The sequence below is a fragment of the Entelurus aequoreus genome, linkage group LG06 (genome assembly GCF_033978785.1).
Source record: "Entelurus aequoreus isolate RoL-2023_Sb linkage group LG06, RoL_Eaeq_v1.1, whole genome shotgun sequence".
NCBI classification, from domain to species: Eukaryota; Metazoa; Chordata; class Actinopteri; order Syngnathiformes; family Syngnathidae; genus Entelurus; species Entelurus aequoreus.
The window spans coordinates 49,201,065-49,220,011 of NC_084736.1; the positions used below are offsets into that span (position 1 = coordinate 49,201,065).

The 18,947-nt window shown below is 39.2% G+C and overlaps 1 protein-coding gene across 2 annotated transcripts in view; it reads left to right on the top strand.

Moving 5' to 3' along the window:
• LOC133652322 (DNA repair protein XRCC4-like) overlaps positions 1-18,947 on the top strand; it is a 91,106-nt gene that overhangs the window by 59,818 nt on the left and 12,341 nt on the right. For both annotated transcript variants that reach the window (XM_062050931.1, XM_062050932.1), the window contains exons 4-6: positions 13,660-13,826; positions 14,239-14,391; positions 18,148-18,248. In XM_062050931.1, coding sequence (XP_061906915.1) covers positions 13,660-13,826; positions 14,239-14,391; positions 18,148-18,248 — 421 coding nt within the window. The remainder of the gene's footprint in view (positions 1-13,659; positions 13,827-14,238; positions 14,392-18,147; positions 18,249-18,947) is intronic.

The window sequence follows — 18,947 nt, forward strand, 5'->3', positions numbered from 1 at the left end:
CGGAAACAAATGCGAGTGTATCATGGCAGACTTGGTAACAGACAACAAAGACGACTATTTTTGGACAAATGAGGATTCACAATGTTATCTTTTTGAAGCTGAATATACGGAGGATGAACTGCTGCTTATGGAAGTGAGCACGGAGGTGGGTTTTTTTCAAAACTATTTTATTATTGCTGCCAGGAAAGAAACATCTATAAAACAGCCGCTCCGTCTTGTTCAACGTGTAGGAAAAAAGTAGCGGCTTATAGTCCAGAATTTACGGTAGTTTGTTTGATTAATCGAGTAATCGGATAAAACACACTTTATAGCCTCAATGCATATTTTAGGGAAAATAGTTTAAATAAACAACACTTTTTCTGCTTGCCGTAACATAAATTATTTTTTTGTAATAAATGCACATCTGCAACAATTTAGTGCACTTTTAACATGTGTGCAATAATAATAAAAAAAAAAAAAAAAGCCTCCCTGCTGTTCGCCACACAGATCACTGCACCTACACACCGCCGCTCTCATGTGCGCTCCATTGCAGCGGGCCTGTGGAAACTATGTTTGTGTCCATATTCTATCAATCTTATTTGTCACATTCATCAAACGATTAATGGAAGCAACAAAATATAAGTCAAAGTAGGGCTGGGCGGTATATCGATATACGCAATATATCGCGGGTTTGTCTCTGTGCGATATAGAAAATGACTATATCGTGATATTCGAGTATACATTCTCACGCAGTTGCTTTTAGCTGCTGGCATTACACTACAGGCTCTCCTCGCTCTTTCCTGTGTCTCTTTCTCACATACAGACAAGCTCACCTTCTTACACACGTCACATACTGTCACGACAGACGTCACATACGTATACGCCCTCGCGCAGCAAAGAGGTAGCAGCATGGGTAACGTTAGCTGTGATGCTAGCGCAGCCGTGCGAGTGGTAATACGAGAGAGAGAAGGTGCAAATCTGGTAACAAATGAAGGAATAATTAATTCCCCCAAAAAACAGCAGGGGGTCCAACGTCTGACGGTGGTTTGGCTTCAAGTGGGAATATGTCGAACAGACAACCGTAATTTGTCAAATGTGGGGCAAAAGCGTTGCTATAAAAAGTAGCATTACTGCTAATATGTAGCATCATTTGAAAAGTCACCTGCTAGAGAATGAAGAGTGCTTACTCCGCATGTCAACATCTCCGTTCGGTGCCACACGCCCACACCATCAAAATGCCAAGGCAAACATTTCCAGATCAACACTGTATGAAAAAAATAGTGATTTTTTTAGTTTTGATTTCCTTCTCTGCATGAAAGTTTTAAGGTAGCATATATTAATGTAGTATGAAGAAGAATATTTTAATGTAGACACATAGAATCATCATACTGCTGTGATTATATGCATCAAGTGTTCATTCAAGGCTAAGGCAAAATATCTGGATATATATCGTGTATTTCGGTATGGCCTTAAAATATCGCGATATCAAAAAAAGGCCATATCGCCCAGCCCTAAGTCAAAAGTTGTTTTTTGTAATCCATTTAATCGATTTAATCAATTTAATCGATTATTCATTACAACTCTAATCAAAACAGTATGCATACGTAAAGTATTAACTCTCTCATGCATGTACACTGAATAGGTATCCAACCTATTGTGCAACACACATTTATACAATACATTTCAGCAACAGGGCAAGTCAAGGTGCTTTTCATGCAGGTATTTTACAGGTCTTACAGAGGCTGACACATTTTGTAAGATGATAGTAGGCTGACTTTGGAAGTGGTTGTCCTAATTTAGGTAAATCTTTATGACTATATACTCAACACCAAGATTTTTGTCTTTTCCTGTGGTTTTCAATCATTAAATACTAATTCAATATGATTCTGTAAAAAAAAAAGACTATACGCTACGAGTTTTCATAATTTGATGTTTTTTTTTATGAAGTCTTCACACTTAAATGCATTGATTGAGGAACAGAAAGTGTAGTGGCCTGGTGATATAGCCGTGTGTTTATTCTGTAAACAAATGCCAATTTTGGCTAGCGATAGTGCCTGAGAGAAGCCGACACCTGAAATCCCCCTTTTAATCAGGAAAATTATCATGTTTGGGGATGTTTCGCTCTCCTGGTGAATGGACAAAAGACATGTATAGGAAAAAAGCAGTGTGCCAGGATTGTTAAGTAGAGCTCGGGAACTGAGCTACAAGCTGTAATTATTATTACTACACGTATGGCAATAATGAACTTTAATTTACAAGAAAAGAAAACAACAATTCAGCCTGTTCAAGCAGAAATCAACTAAATGGTTATATTATATTACTAAACCCCTAATAAATGAAGGTATGTCTGATATCCAAGTTTATGTCACAGAAATAGTGGATTTTTGATAGCTTTATTACATTTCAGGTTAGCTGTGTCACACGTCTTTACATTATCTAGTATCGCCTCTTCTGATTTATTACCAAATTATTTTACCTTTGATGTACAGCATGGGATGACAGTCAGCAGCATGTTGAGGAATGGATTCATGGAAGTTGAGTACAAAGAGGCTCCAGCGTTTACAAGTAGAAGTCATAAATCATGTAATTATTTTAGATACATAGTTGCCGTACAGTAGCGTAGAATTTACTGTATGCCTTTTAATTCTTACTAGGCCTGCAGCAAAAAAAGAGACTCATTGTTTCGTTGTGACTAATGGCACATCTCGTACAAACTGAATCAAAGCTCAGTGTCCCATTTCCTATCCCTTCACCAAGCCTGCATTGGATCAATGTGACGTACTTATGTTGCTCTGACTTTTATGAGTTCCTCAGAGCATCCTTCCTCTTAGATCTCGGGTGGTCTCCCAGTGTCTTATTTTCACTAACAATGCTTTTATTTTGGTTTTAATCAACTCAGTAACCCCTTTATTGTGTTCAGTCTGGCTCGTCTCAACAGTTGAATTCACAAAATAGGAACTGTTTGTACCGTTTTAAGTACATTTACTGTGAATGTAGACCAAATCAAAATCTTTTGACCTGTCTCCTCACAAATTTAACACATTGTTTAAAAAGTGCTGCCTGTTCTGGTCTTCACTTGGCGCTTTTGCATGCTCTTCTTTCAACACATCATGGCGCTGAACTCGTTTTTCCTCCTGTTTTCACTGACATCAGCGCTTCAGAAGCTTTACGACGACAGACACAAAACGAAGGAGGTGGTAGCTTTGAAAAAACTCTTACGGAGGAGACTCTTGAAGGTAATAGGCTCTTTTCCTCCACAGGAACGTTTACAGGAACTTTCTCATTTACCCTGGTAAATGAAATACCTCCCTGTGTTCCCACCAAAAACTACCTTTGATTGATTGATTGAGACTTTTATTAGTAGGTTGCACAGTGAAGTACATATTCCGTACAATTGACCACTAAATGGTAACACCCGAATAAGTTTTTCAACTTGTTTAAGTCGGGGTCCACTTAAATTGATTCATGATACAGATATATACTATCATATATACTATCATCATAATACAGTCATCACACAAGATAATCACATTGAATTATTTACATTATTTACAATCAGGAGTGTGGAGGGGGGGGTGGGGGGGGGTGGGGATATGGACATCAAGTAGTGGACATAGAGAGAGAGAGAGAGAGAGAGAGAGAGAGAGAGAGAGAGAGAGAGAGAGAGAGAGAGAGAGAGAGAGATCAGAAGGCATAAGAAAAATAATCTGCATTTGATTGTTTACATTTGATTATTAGCAATCCGGGGAGGGTGTTAGTTTAGGGTTGTAGCTGCCTGGAGGTGAACTTTTATAGCGGTTTTGAAGGAGGATAGAGATGCCCTTTCTTTTATACCTGTTGGGAGCGCATTCCACATTGATGTGGCATAGAAAGAGAATGAGTTAAGACCTTTGTTAGTTCGGAATCTGGGTTTAACGTGGTTAGTGGAGCACCCCCTGGTGTTGTGGTTATGGCGGTCATTTACGTTAAGGAAGTAGTTTGACATGTACTTCGGTATCAGGGAGGTGTAGCGGATTTTATAGACTAGGCTCAGTGCAAGTTGTTTAACTCTGTCCTCCTGGGTAGGGACCTAGTAGCTAGGTGGTACTTTAAAAAATGTTCTTCAGGAACTTTTGGAAAATAAACTTCGCTGTCGAACGCTGATTGGTAGTTGGGTCATTTCTAAAACTTTCTAATCAAACTTAACAGCCATCATTACAGTATTTCAGATGAAAGGAACTTTCGACTCGCAGGAACTTTTGTGTGGCCTCTGTGTGCTCCAGAACTTTGATTGGATGAACTAATCTAGATGGTAGTTTAAAGCTGTTTATCAATGTTTACAAGTTTCACTTCGATACGCAAAGCTACGAGAAGTGGACAGACTCTTTCAAACGCATCTACAGAGGAATATTCATTACTCAGCGAAACTTTGAAGCGGCCACCCCGACTGCTCACTGGGACTCTGTGACCTCGATGTTTGTGGATGAATGTGAAATAGAGGAAGCAGTAAATGAGTCAAACAAAGGTAAATTCCAAACTGTTACGCTGTAACAGTAATCAGCGGTACGCCACTTGTGTTATTAGCCTCAACCCAAGTAAACCGGATGCTAACGCTAACAGGCTAGTGCTAAATCTTGTGTGTTAATGTTGTCGCCGTGAGATAAACACCAACATTTATTCTTTATACTGTATATTGCTATTTACAGCTGAAATGGACCAATAGGACTCGCCTGATTCTCATGAATTCACTAGTTACTGAAAGGACAATAGTTTTGGACACTGTAAACAAAAGCCTGACTTTCTATGTAAAATTTGATGGTTTTAAAACAAATCATTTTGTATTGTGTCACGGCTTCATGGCAGTTTTGGGTTGTTTTTCCTTTGTCTATAGGTATGTGTGTAAAATTTTCTAAATTAGTTCATTTAAATGAAACCAGGTCTTGTTAAGACGATTTCAGTGGTATAAGTATCATTTTCCGGTGATAAATATTAAGAAAGTTATGAATTTTTTAACCCGGTGAAAATGGTCAACCTCTTTAATACAAAGTCAAATGTCGTAACTTTCCTGATAATCACACCATTTTTAAAAAGGTTGGTATCATTGGAAAGCTTGTTAAACAAAGAAAAATAGGTTTCAAAGTTAGGGTGTATTTTGAATTGATCAAATTAATGAAATTGGCATCGGAAGTGACCGAACATTTGAGTAAACAGGATTGGCCCGATCACAGCGACCAGGAAGAGGAAGGCGGCAAATCTAAAAAATCAGTGTGCGACTCTATCAACTTGAAAGATATTCGGCAGACTCTCAGATTATACTTTAAAAGGAATTCCAAATAAAGTTTTTACTCACAGAAGATTTTTTGCAGGGGAGTGTTGTCGAGTGTTAACCTGCCAAATTTTGCCGGAGCTTTTGTGGCACGAGTACTTGTCCAATTAGAACATTTTGATATTCTGGATAAACAAGGATATGTATTCTACGTCATGAGTATAGGTGTATAGTGGTGACAAAAACAATGCGAAAGCAGTGGACCTCTGAACACAGCGGTCCAATCGCTACTCACAATGGCGCATTCAAGTGTTTAAACGCTCAGAGTGACCCCAGCGGAGATGGTTTTATATGGTTGTACACTATGGTTTAGTGTTTCTTCCTGTCTAGCGCTGTTACTTCTTGTTCTACTTTCTGTTTTGTGGTTTGTGCTGCAGTGACTTTACCCCTGCTTCTGAGCGCTATTCTCCTCACTTGCCTCTGATTAGTAATCAGGAGACTCACCGGCCTCTGATCACTAATCAGAGGAGTTTATATGTCATTTTCTTGGTTTGCTTTGTACCTGCATAGCTTTCCCTATGCTTCCTGTGCCCTATCTCTTTTTAACTGGACGCTGTCTCCTGTCTCCGCATCCTGGGGTCATGACTACCGTTACCGTGAGTGCTCGTAACAGTTTTGTATCTTATTGCTTTCTATTTCGTTACACATTAGTCAACTAAATCTGACCTAATATTGTCTGTTTATTCACAAGCATCAACATAGAGATTCTGTATCCATCCTCCAGACGGCATCAGCCTGATTTGTATTAACTACCCCTGGCATGAACCATGTAACATCTTGTAAACGCAAACCACAAAGATCTACAATAGCCTATAGGTCCAGGAGCTACAGTTTCCAGGAACTCAAAGTCCCTAAACATTTTGGAGAAAAGAGGCCCAAAGAAGATACATTGAGACAGTTTTAAAACTTGCAGGAGCATTGGTAATCAAATGTCCACAGTGTTCACCAGTGGAAAGGGAAACAGCTGTGTGTTCTGTCAGGGCAACATCGGCCTTGGACAAAAATGACAAGTATTTTATGAGAGCTTTTGAAGATGGTAGCTTTATTACAGTCAGTCTGAAACCTTGACACAGCCCAGTTAAGATTTAGCACCTCATCACCTTCTGGTTTCCCAGTGCATTGCAGCCAGTGCCTTGGCGTGTGTCTGAGCGTGCAAAGAAAACTGTTGCAGGAAGACGGAAATCCGGCGCACCATCTCCAAGGAAGAAAGCAAACAAAAGTATGCAATTAGTATGAGGTGGCTGAGGCGTGCATCCTTAATCATGTAACTACTCAAAATTATTTAGGGTCTTTTAACTCATGTTTTTTTTAGGGGTGTTGAAAAAAAAATAGCGTCCACACACGTCAGATCAATAAATAGTCCAGACGTGAACAGATCACTGGTTGTTAAAACATATGTTATATATATACCTACATTACCTACATTTGGTGCTGTGAACGGACACAGACACAGAGCATCACACACCAACAAGAAGAAAAAAGAGCTTATGCACATAAAGTGCCTGATCTACTGACAACCACATACAATGCACTTCACAGTGTGTCCAAACTATAATATTGTGTTTACTACTGGCTTCCACATTCGTAAAATCATACACTCCAACGGTCAAACCTGTGTTGTTTCGTTATGTGGTAAAATATGTAGCGCAAATTAGGGCTGGGCGATATATCGATATACGCGATATATCGCGGGTTTGTCTCTGTGCGATATAGAAAATGACTATATCGTGATATTCCAGTATACATTCTCACGCAGTTGCTTTTAGCTGCGGACATTACACTGCAGGCTCTTCCCACTCTTTCTTGTCTGTCCTTCTCACAGACAGCGAGCGCACCTTCTTACACACGTCACATACTGTCACGTCATACGTATACACCCTCGCGCAGCAGAGAGGTAGCAGCATGGCTAAAGTTAGCTGTGATGCTAGTGGTAATACGAGAGAAAGAAGGTGCGAATCTGGTAACAAAAAACAGCAGGGGGTCCATCGTCTGGCGGTGGTTTGGCTTCAAGCGGGAATATGTCGAACAGACAACCGTAATTTGTCAAGTGTGGGGGAAAAGCATTGCTAAAAAAAGTAGCATTACTGCTCATATGTAGCATCATTTGAAAAGTCACCTGCTAGAGAATGTAGAGTGCTTACTCCGCATGTCAACATCTCCGTTCGGTGCCACACGCCCACACCATCAAAATGCCGAGGCAAACATTTCCAGATCAACACCGTATGAAAAAAATAGTCAACAACAAAAGAGATAACGTCCGCAGGAACCTACCACATAGCGAAGGACGTATACAATTTGATTTCCTATTAAGCAGCTCATTTTTATTTGACACTTATTGAAATTGTCAAGACTAGGACTATGGTGTGGTTTTTTTTCCCTTGGTGCAAATCGACTGGACTGGACATGGCGTGAAGGTAAATACATGTTTAATTTTACTCAAAAAAAGGAACAAACAAAAGGCGCTCACAAGGCGGAGGTACAAACTTAGCGTATAAACATAAACGAGCACAAAGGCAGAACTATGAACATAAAACCAAGAAAACACTTACTGTGATGTGAACAGGGCAGCATGAACTATGAAATTGCATGAAGCAAGAGTGTCAGGGGTACAGAGCATGAATGTGCAATGTCGCCAGGTTGACTGCCTGGCAACTACAGGCTTAAATAGTGGTGACGTGATTAACAACAGGTGCGTGAGTCCAAATGAATGTGTGTGACATGACAGGTGAAAACTAATGGGTTGTCATGGAAACAAAAACAAACAAGAGTGCACAAAGAGTCCAAAAACCAAACCGAACATAACCAAAACAAAACATGATCACACAGACATGACAGAAATATCTTGTGTGACATGTACAAAAGTGCACTTTATTTGTTTTAAACTATTGTAGTGGCGTTCTGTACAAGAAGTGCACTTTAATTTAGTGTTTTGATTTGTCATCTTAGAGACACCATGCACAAAAGTGCACTAATAGCTTGTTTTAAAATGACTGACAATTTTGCACTCTCTGTTTTGGAAATGACATGGATGTTTGTGCCACTGCTTAATAACTGTTTAATAAATACAGTGTTGGTCAATTGACTTAGTTGTGATTTTCCTTGCTGCATGAAAGTTTAAAAGTAGCATATATTAATGCAGTATGAACAAGAATGTTTTAATGTAGACACATAGAATCATCATACTGCTGTGATTATATGTATCAAGTGTTCATTCAAGGCTAAGGCAAAATATCGAGATATATATCGTGTATCGCGATATGGCCTAAAAATATCGAGATATTAAAAAAAGGCCATATCGCCCAGCCGTAGCGCAAATCACATTTCCTAGGTGAATCCCGCGGAGATTTCAAAGAGGCTTGACAAGATTTTGGCACTGATGGCCACACCGAAGCAATTTTTTGCCTCTTTTCAAGCTATCTCCCACCCATCCCTGTCATCTGTTGGCCTCTTTGGGGACGGCTGGGATCTGTCCCTTGGGGTGGGGGGTGGGGTGGGGGGGGGGGGGTGGGGGGGGGGGGGGGGAATAAGGTCAGCCGCCTGCTGCTCCAGCTCTGGACACGCCATCTTTGTCTCCGGCAGGCCGTCTCACGGTGCCACCATCTTTGTCCCCGGCGTGCCGTCCTACGGGCCCATCATCGGTGCTTGTCCTGGAGTCGCCTCCGCGACCTCCAGCTTACCTGCCGCACAAGCAGCCATCAAACACCCACACGTCTCCTCCTCATCGGCCAAGAGAGTGGCCGTTCCATGGTCGCCCGCATCAGCGTTCGTGCCACCTGACTCTCCCTCGCTAGCTGCGGGCACACATGGCCTGGACTGTTGGTCGGCCTTTTGAGGCAGGGGCGCAGTTTGGCCACCCTCCGCCATTCCTCCCTCCACCCACCCTTGGTTTTGAACTTTTTGTTAAACCTGAAACGTCTGGTATCCGTTATAGGAAGGGGGGCTACTGTCAGAATTGTTACTGACAGTTTGGTTATGTTTGGGTTTTCCTGTGTGTCTGTGTTTTAGAATCACTTTCTGTCAGCGCTCTTATTTTAGTTCCATTTCCTGCATGTCTTCCTGAGTGCTCGTTTCCCTCATCTGTCCCTGATTGTCAGCCTGGCACACCTGGTTTCAGTTGCCAATCAGGCTGCTATGTATGCCTGCCATCTGTGCATCTTGGGGTTCAAGACAGACACAATCTGACAGATATTCTGTCGTGCAATCTAGTCAACAGAACCAATTTTTACCATGTCGAAAGTGCGCTCTGGGAGGCATCCGAGTTGTAATGTCGAGAGAAATGAACAAATTAAAATTAATGCAAGAATACTTCAAATGTATGTTGCAAGAAGTTTTATATTAAAATATCACCTAATGAGAAAAACTAATGCCAATAAAATAAAAAACCTCAAGCAGATACCTAAACAAGTCACGTAAATTGTTTTTAATCAAGCTTTTAAGTCATCGACCATCTATATCATTATAAAATTATATTGCTGAATACAATGACAGTCCAAATATGACTACATACACACACATAGGAAAGAGGATTCTCTGTCCATTGTCTGACTTTACAGCACACACGCTCCCTTTCGCGCTGCCTTCAAACTTGCTAAATATATAACGTATACACACATTAAAAATAAAATACAATCAACGCCTGCGTGTGTTTAACAAAGTTAAACTTCTAATTGTGACAAATATAGACAATTATTTATTAAATGTGTTCTGTTAAACCACTAACGGCAACATAAACTAGCTGGTGGTGTTTTTGTTAGACTTTTTGATTTAAATGTTTTTACTTAAAAAAAGGTGGAAACTGTCATGACTGGGTCTATGGCGTGGTTTGTTCTCCCAGAAGGCAACGGAAAATTGGCGCGTGCAAGACGTGAATTTAAATACATGTTTAGTTTTAACAATAAAAAAGGAATAAACAAAAAGCGCTCACAGCGGAGGTAAAAACTTGACTATGAAAACAAAACTTGCACAAAGGCAGAAACTATGAACAATAAAACAAAAACTGTGGCATTAATAAACAAAAACTTACTTGGCAAAGAACTGTGAACATGACATGAAGTAGAGGGATGAAAAAGTGCGAGGTCGCCAGGACGAACAACAGAAACAGACAGATTTAAATAGTGACATGATCAGTGAAAACAGGTGCGTGACTCAAAACGTGAAGCAGGTGCGTGACAGGACAGGTGAAAACTAATGAGTTGTTATGGAAACGAACAAACAAGTGCAACCAGGAACTAAAAAGAGTCCAAAAAACAAACACATGGTCAAAACAAAAACATGATCAACAGACATGACAGAAACAGCCCCTTTGAGAAACACAACCATCTGCGGACGAGCTTAGAAGATCAGCTTTGTGTGCGCTATCAAGTTTGCACATGTTTTAGTACAGGCAAACCTTTAATACATCAGGCCCAAAGTTTGTTGTGTTTCACTACACACCAAACACAAGACAAAGATAATGGCGAACGTATGCAAGAAACCTGAGTCTCTTGTCTGGACTGACAAAGAAGTCAAATTACTTCTGCGATTCACATTAGATTAGAAGACAGCTACAAATCAGAAGAATGTCAACTGGGACTCTTGTGCTTTTGGTCACATGATGTTTCTTTTGCACATAACTAGAGAGCGTTTTAGCCTAACTGGTATGAGAAAAGACAAACAAGTGTACCCAGAAAAAGTATTCACAGACTAAGGGTCTGATTTACTAAAGGTTTGCGTGTACTAAAACACATGCAGACCTGATACGCAAAGCTAATCTACTAAACGTGTGCAAAGTGGATTGCGTCTGTTAAATGAGCATAATAAGGCGTGCAAATTATTTTGCGTCATTGATATGCAAATTATATGCTGATCGTCAGAACGTCCCTCTGTGGTTTTTAATGACGTTCGTTTTTTTCACATCAAATATATATTATTGACATGTCTCCTGTAGTATGCATTTTTTGGGTCTTAAGCACATAAGTGCAGCCTCTCTTCCATGAGCACAAACACCTTCACAGCTTAAAAAATAATAATTTACTGTAGATGCACTGCACGAGTCGGACTGCTTCTAAAATGCCCATAAAAAGTGGTACATGTCTCATGCATGTTGAAAACAAAGCATAACGCCACAGGTAGGAGCATGATAACATGAATGTGCGTAAATGGTTGTGTGTCTCCGTGATGAAAGACCCGTATAGTACACGCACAATCCTCATTTAAAAAAGGCAATATGCACCACTCTTCAATTGCACACACAGTGTTAGTAGATTGCACACATCTTGCCCACTAGCAGTACACGCTATTTCTTGTTTGCACACGCTGGTATTAGGATCTTATTAAATCGGGCCCTAAGTGTAGGCAAAAGTTGTTGCTATTATGCACTGTAAGCGAACGGGGACATACAGTGATAGATAATTGCAATAGCCAATCAGATCACAAGTTGTTATCAGTAAGGCCTTCTAGATGGCCTCACATTGAACGTGTGACATTTACGCGTCCTGTGATTGGATACTCAGCGGGACCGTTAGCGGATGAATTTGAGAACACATATAGTTGAGAGACAGTTGCGATAGCCAATCAGATCACAAGTTGTTGACAGTAGCCTATCTAGGTAGCCTTTTGTTAACGAGACTGTGATTGGATACTCACTTGTCATTCCAAAGTGAGTATCCAATCACAAGTTTCAATATGGCAGGAAGCGGGAAGTGTTACGCCGTAGCCAGACCGGGATAACAGAGAAGGAGAACAAAACGTTGATTAGGTGGCAGATTAAGGGTTTTAAATTGGGTGTTAAATCACCAAAAATGATTCCCTGTGGCGGCCACCGCTGCTGCCCACTGCTCCCCTCACTTCCCAGGGGGTGATCAAAGGTGATGGGTCAAAAGCAGAGAATAATTTCGCCACACCTAGTGTGTGTGTGACAATCATTGGTACTTTAATTTTAACTTTAATATATATTTGCAAGGCCATTTTCAAGAAGGATATTTAAAGAGAAACTACATCTTGTGAGACGATGTCGTCCAACCCTGGAAGCTAGCTCAGCTGTTCTGGCGATGAAATGGGGAAATGCCCCCCATTTCCACTAGAATATGCCGACGACTAGGGGTATCACTGGTTTATACGACGTCGAATAGGTGCTATAAATTGTGAGTTCAAATATTTTATTTTTTCACTTTTAATATGTTTTTTGCAATTTTAAATATGACAGTACCACATAAGATTTGTTTTAATTGCTGATGCGTTTTAATTGTTTTTTTAAATGCGCCAGAAAATAACCCGTTTTGTACACTGTTGAGGTGTTCAATGCACAGTAGTGCGTAAATGTGTTCTTGTATAGTATTTCTCCAGCAATGGTCATGTGGTGACAACAATTATGTTAGTTTGAAAGGTAATTATTGAAGTCTGACATAACTGAAGGCCTAGGTGGGAAACGCACGGCCCGCCACTGGATTTGACACCATTAACATTGTTTGTGTGGAAACATTGTCTCTCCCCATCTTTTGGCAGTTTAAAAGTGTGTCTCTTTTTAGAGCACATTATTGCTTGCTTCAAGATTGAAAGGGTATATTATTGAGAGCTATTTGCTGAATTGTATCTTTTTTATCATGCCTGCCTCGTGCGCTTATTGAAATAATTATATTTAACAAGCACACTATAAAAACAAGACAAAAACAGAACTATCTAGCGTTGCATCTACACGCAAAAAAAAATGGCTTTCAATTGCTTTAACCTGGAAGTCTGTTTTCAATGCTGATGCAATTTGCATGAGAAAAAGGGCCGAAACGGCTTGAAAGATCTACAATTTAATTCACGTTCCTACAGGGATGGTGGCTTCATATGAGCTAAATTAACTATTTTTCACAACACCCGTCGTCTGTTTTCGAGTCAAAATGTGTTGGGCGAGAAGCAAACGGAGAGGAAACTCCATGTTGACTCTCCCAGTTCAGCGGGTAAGCAATGAATCCCTCCTGTATTTCTCCCAGACAGACGAAAACACCTCATCATCGCATACAGTCTCACACTTCAGAGGAAATGTGATGTCATGGCGTGTTGCACCTTCGTCCTGCAGAGCATCTCGAGATGGCACACAAGTGCTAATGTTTGCTGAAACTGACATGCACATTTTGAATGCTTATCTTAGTTGTTTTTTTTTGTCTAGTGACAGATGTTTTCTCTTTGGTAATTTCCTCTACGTTCCTAAAAAGGAGACGCCTTTAGCTGAGAGTCTTAGATTTGACAGTCTCCTTGTTGAGAATACTTGGTTCATGCACAGGGTGATGGAGGTTGCACACGTAGTACGTAAGCTGTGTACATAAGTGGCGTTTTGCGGGCCGAGAGCCAGTATGACTGTAGCGCTATCGCCTTAACTCAAGTCGTGTTTTCTCTATTCCCCTTTTCAGGTGCGCTTGGGTTCCTTGAAGCTTCAGCCTGCTCCACACCCATTACAGTTGACCCGGGAGATGATAGGGCAGTCGCTCAAATGCAATACCAACCTGCAGAAACAAAACTCGCTGCTGTTGGAGGAGAACCATAAATTGAAAGAGGAGCATGAGCACATACTTCAGGAGTAAGTCTGAGGAGGGTCTCTTGTTTTTTGCTTGTAGCCTTCAAATGTCAACACCCTGACGGAATATGAATAATACTCGTTAACGGTTAGAGTTGTTTGCTTACAAACTCGTTGCTTTTTTGCGTTCCCTGCCAGCTGTTTTTATGCACAGCAGCCACCCGGTATGACATCATCACCGGTCGCCCCTATGAGTATTGAAGGTTACACCCACACTGAAAACTGGACTTGTGATTTCTTAGACCTGGAACTTTCTGCGCAGTTGTTTATCTAGGTAGATTTAGGGACTAGTGCTTGAGTTTGGCCGCTGTCATGAGTCTTCTGAGCAAATGACTGTGGTGCTAGTCAGACATAAAACTATATTCCAAATATGTAATGCATGCTGATGTTTGTGTGTACATGTGTGTGTCACTAGGCTTGAGAAGCACGTACAGGATAAGGAGACGATGGAAAATGAGCTTTACTCCTGTTTTGTCTTGGTGCTAAATGAGAAGAAGGCCAAAATCAAAAGCCTTCAAGATTCCCTGCGACAGCTCCAATCGACCGCCAACTTTCACAGGAAACAAAGGTCAGCTGGAGACGACAATTCTCCCTCTGATTCCAGACATACTGTATACTAAACATGTTTTGGTCATAGCTACAAGGTCCCTTAAGAGTTTCTCACAAAACCCCGCTGATTTAAGGAAGGGATTGTTTTTTCTATAAACATTTAATTTTAAAAGCTTAAATAGGCAGTTTCCACATTGTTAAATACAAGATAATTGTACAATAATATTAATATATGTGTGTGTGTGTACATACATATATATATATATATATATATATATATATATATATATATGCATATATATATATGCATATATATATATATATATATATATATATGCATATATATATATATATATATATATATATGCATATATATATATATATATATATATATATATGCATATATATATATATATATATATATATATATATGCATATATATATATGCATACATATATATATATATATATATATACATACATATATATATATATATACATATATGCATATATATATATATATATACATATATGCATATATATATATATATATACATATATGCATATATATATATATATATACATATATGCATATATATATATATATATACATATACATATATATACATATACATATACATATACATATACATATACGTATGTATGTATACATACATACATACATACATATATATATATATATACAAAACCCAAAACCAGCGAAGTTGGCACGTTTTGTAAATCGTAAATAAAAACAGGATACAATGATTTGCAACTCTTTTTCAACTTGTATTCAATTGAATAGACTGCAAAGACAATATATTACATTTTCGAACTGAGAAACGGAATTTTTTTTTTGCAAATAATCATTAACTTTGAATTTAATGGCAGCAACACATTGCAAAAAAGTTGGCACAGGGGCATTTTTACCACTGTGTTACATGACCTTTCCTTTTAACAACACTCAGTAAACGTTTGGGAACTGAGGAGACCAAATTTTTAAGTTTTTCAGGTGGAATTATTTCCCATTCTTGCTTGATGTACAGCTTAAGTTGTTCAACAGTCCAAGGTCTCCTTTGTCATATTTTACGCTTCATAAAGCACCATACATTTTCAATGGGAGACAGGTCTGGACTACAGGCAGGCCAATCTAGTACCAGCACTCTTTTATTACGAAGCCACGCTGTTGTAACACGTGCAGAATGTGGCTTGGCCCTGTCTTGCTGAAATAAGCAGGAGCGTCCATGAAAAAGACGTTGCTTGGATGGCGACATATGTTGCTTCAAAACCTGTATGTACCTTTCAGCATTAATGGTGCCTTCACATATGTATAAGTTACCCATGCCTTGGGCACTAATAAGTTAAAGTTAAAGTTAAAGTACCAATGATTGTCACACACACACTAGGTGTGGTGAAATTTGTCCTCTGCATTTGACCCATCCCCTTGATCACCCCCTGGGAGGTGAGGAGAGCAGTGGGCAGCAGCGTAGCTGCGCCCGGGAATCATTTTTGGTGATTTAACCCCCAACACCCCCATACCATCACAGATACTGGCTTTTAAACTTTGCGCCTATAACAGTCCAGATATTTTTTTTTCTCTTCGGTCCGAAGGACACGACGTCCACAGTTTCCAAAAATAATTTGAAATGTGAACTAATCAGACCCCAAAACACTTTTCCACTTTGCATCTTAGATGAACTTGGGCCCAGCGAAGCCGACGGTGGTTCTGGGAGTTGTTAATGAATGGCTTTCCTGAGCCCATGTGGTGATATCCTTTACACACAGATGTCGGTTTTTGATGCAGTACCGCCTGAGGGATCCAATGTCATGGGCATTCAATGTTGGTTTTCGGCTTTGTTGCTTACGTGCAGAGATTTCTCCAGATTGTCTTAACCTTTTGGTGATATTACGGACCGTAAATGGTGAAATCCCTAAATTCCTTGCAATAGCTCGTTGAGAAATGTTGTTCTTAAACTGTTGGACAATTTGCTCACGCATTTGTTCACAAAGTGGTGACACTCGCCCCATCTTTGTTAGTGAATGACTGAGCATTTCATGGAAGCTGCTTTTATACCCAATCATGGCACCCACCAGTTCCCAATTAGCCTGTTCACCTGTGGGATGTTCCAAATAAGTGTTTAATGAGCATTCCTCAACTATCTCAGTCTTTTTTGCCACTTGTGCCAGCTTTTTTGAAACATGTAGCAGGCATCAAATTCCAAATGAGCTAAAATTTGCAAAAAATAACAAAGTTAACCAGTTCGAACGTTAAGTATCGTGTCTTTGCAGTCTATTCAATTGAATATAGGTTGAAAAGGATTTGCAAATCATTGTATTCTGTTTTTATTTATGATTTACACAACGCGCCAACTTCACTGGTTTTGGGTTTTGTACATACATGTAATTATTCCATGCAAAAGAACTGGAATTGTTTTCCTCATTACACCTCATGAGGTCATTGTTTAGTTTGTCGATGACTTGACACTCCCTATGGTGCAGGGGTGTCAAATCATTGAGGGCCACATCGCAGGTATGGCTACCCTCAGAGGGTCGTTTGTAACAGTGAATAATATATAAATATGAATGTATGGATTGGCTTCATGATCTTATTACACAAATGCCTATGTATTTCATTGCAGTATTGTGCATATTTGTATGTACACTATAAAAATAAATGTGTACATCGTTTGGCAGCTCAGTGGCCAGAATTTAATCATAACATTTAAGGTGTTTTTTACAGCATTAATGTAAAAGGAACAAGTACCACAGTTAAGGTAACATTTGGGCAACTCAGCTGCCAGTTTGTTATTGTAAAATCTATTTTCATGTTTACAGTGTACAATTTGATGGATAATTTGCTTTAAAATAATAATGCAAACAGATATTTGAGTATAATACTTTATTGACACATATTATTTCCAGGATTTTGTGGGCCACATAAAATGATGTGGCGGGCCAGATGTGGCACCCAGGCCTTGAGTTTGACATGTGTGCTTTAGTGAATTTAAAAATAACATGTGTTGAATGTGCACTATTGACAAAACAATATATTTCAATGATATTGTGTCTTAAAATCCCAGCAAGATCAAGCAAACACAGATTTTAACTATGTTATTAATTGTATTCCTGCTGCATAGACCTAGAGAAGTCAGGACCACTTGCCCAATCTGAACATATTTCAATGTGTCTTTCCATTTAATGGAATACATGCAAGGTCAAAAAAGTCAATACAAAAGTTTAAAAGGTATAGTTATTTTTTTTTTGTCCTGTGATAGACTGACCACCAGTCCAAAGTGTACCCCACCGCCTCACCAAAGTCAACTGGTATAGGCTCCAGCTCATCCGTGACCTTGAACAGAAGAAGATTGTGAAAATTAATATATTAATGTTTTGTTTATGTTAGTTTAAATGCTTTATTTAGTTTGAGATTTACTTCAATGGGTATTTATTGTCAATGTTTCCATTCATAAATACTACTGTATGGCGTAATCCTTTAAATGTGTGAGTCCTTGTTTTTCCAGTACCACAATGACTTCAGATCAAAATACGCCCCACCTTAACATAATGCTACTATTGGTGTATGTAGCTTTTTATGAGTTGGCTTTGTGTCTTCTTGCATTGCTTTGCAGTGTAGGGATGGAAGATCTTACTTTCCACTTTTTGTTATAGTTTGTAATACACAAAGACTTGATCAACAAACCTCTGTAAGTAAAGCTTATTCAAATACTAGTCACAAATGATACAGACAGTTCTTCCTTTGTCACACTTTTCTTAAGGGAAAGTGACCCAGCTCAAAGTGATGATGATAGATGCGACAAAAGAGAGGAGTCCATTGAGAGCAGCCATCTTTCATTGGAACCAACCTTACTCACCTCAGGTTTGTATTTTATCAAAGGCAACATGATGCTGACTATTATAAAGTATATCAAGTGACAATTGTAAGCACCAAACAGATAATGTTCACTTTGCACAGTATGTTACATCATTATTGTATGGGCTGGGTACCAAATTTGGTACATAAAAGTAAACTGTGCCATATTTCAATACCTTTGTTGCAAGTGATGTCACATCCGGTTGCAAACCGACTTAAGCATTTATCTGGGAAACAAACAGTCAAACACTCTTAGGTAATGTTGAAATTTCCAATTCCACAAAAGCAAGAAAACAGCACTCAAAAGAACAGCAAGAAAATGTGCCAGTTCAGTGCTAACTTACATTGAATTTTCCATAGACTTGGTACTGATTAGCAATTTTACATGTCGATTTCAACACCTCTGAATTTGGTAATCAAAGCTACAACTAAGATGTATGTTACAATCAAACAACTCGTGTATAAAAAGTACAATACTTGCAGTTTAAACACTTTTTAGGGCTCAACAAAAAAGAAGAATGGGACATTCAACTAAATGGCAAATACTACTTCCTGTCTATGGCAACACACAGTAGTCTGCACACCACTGCCTGTAATGTCTTGGAATTTCAAATGCATGCAAATTCAGTACAGCGCAATACTTGCAAATAAAACACAGAAATTTAAAAATAAAAGATAATAACTGTACAGTACAGCTCAGTGTAA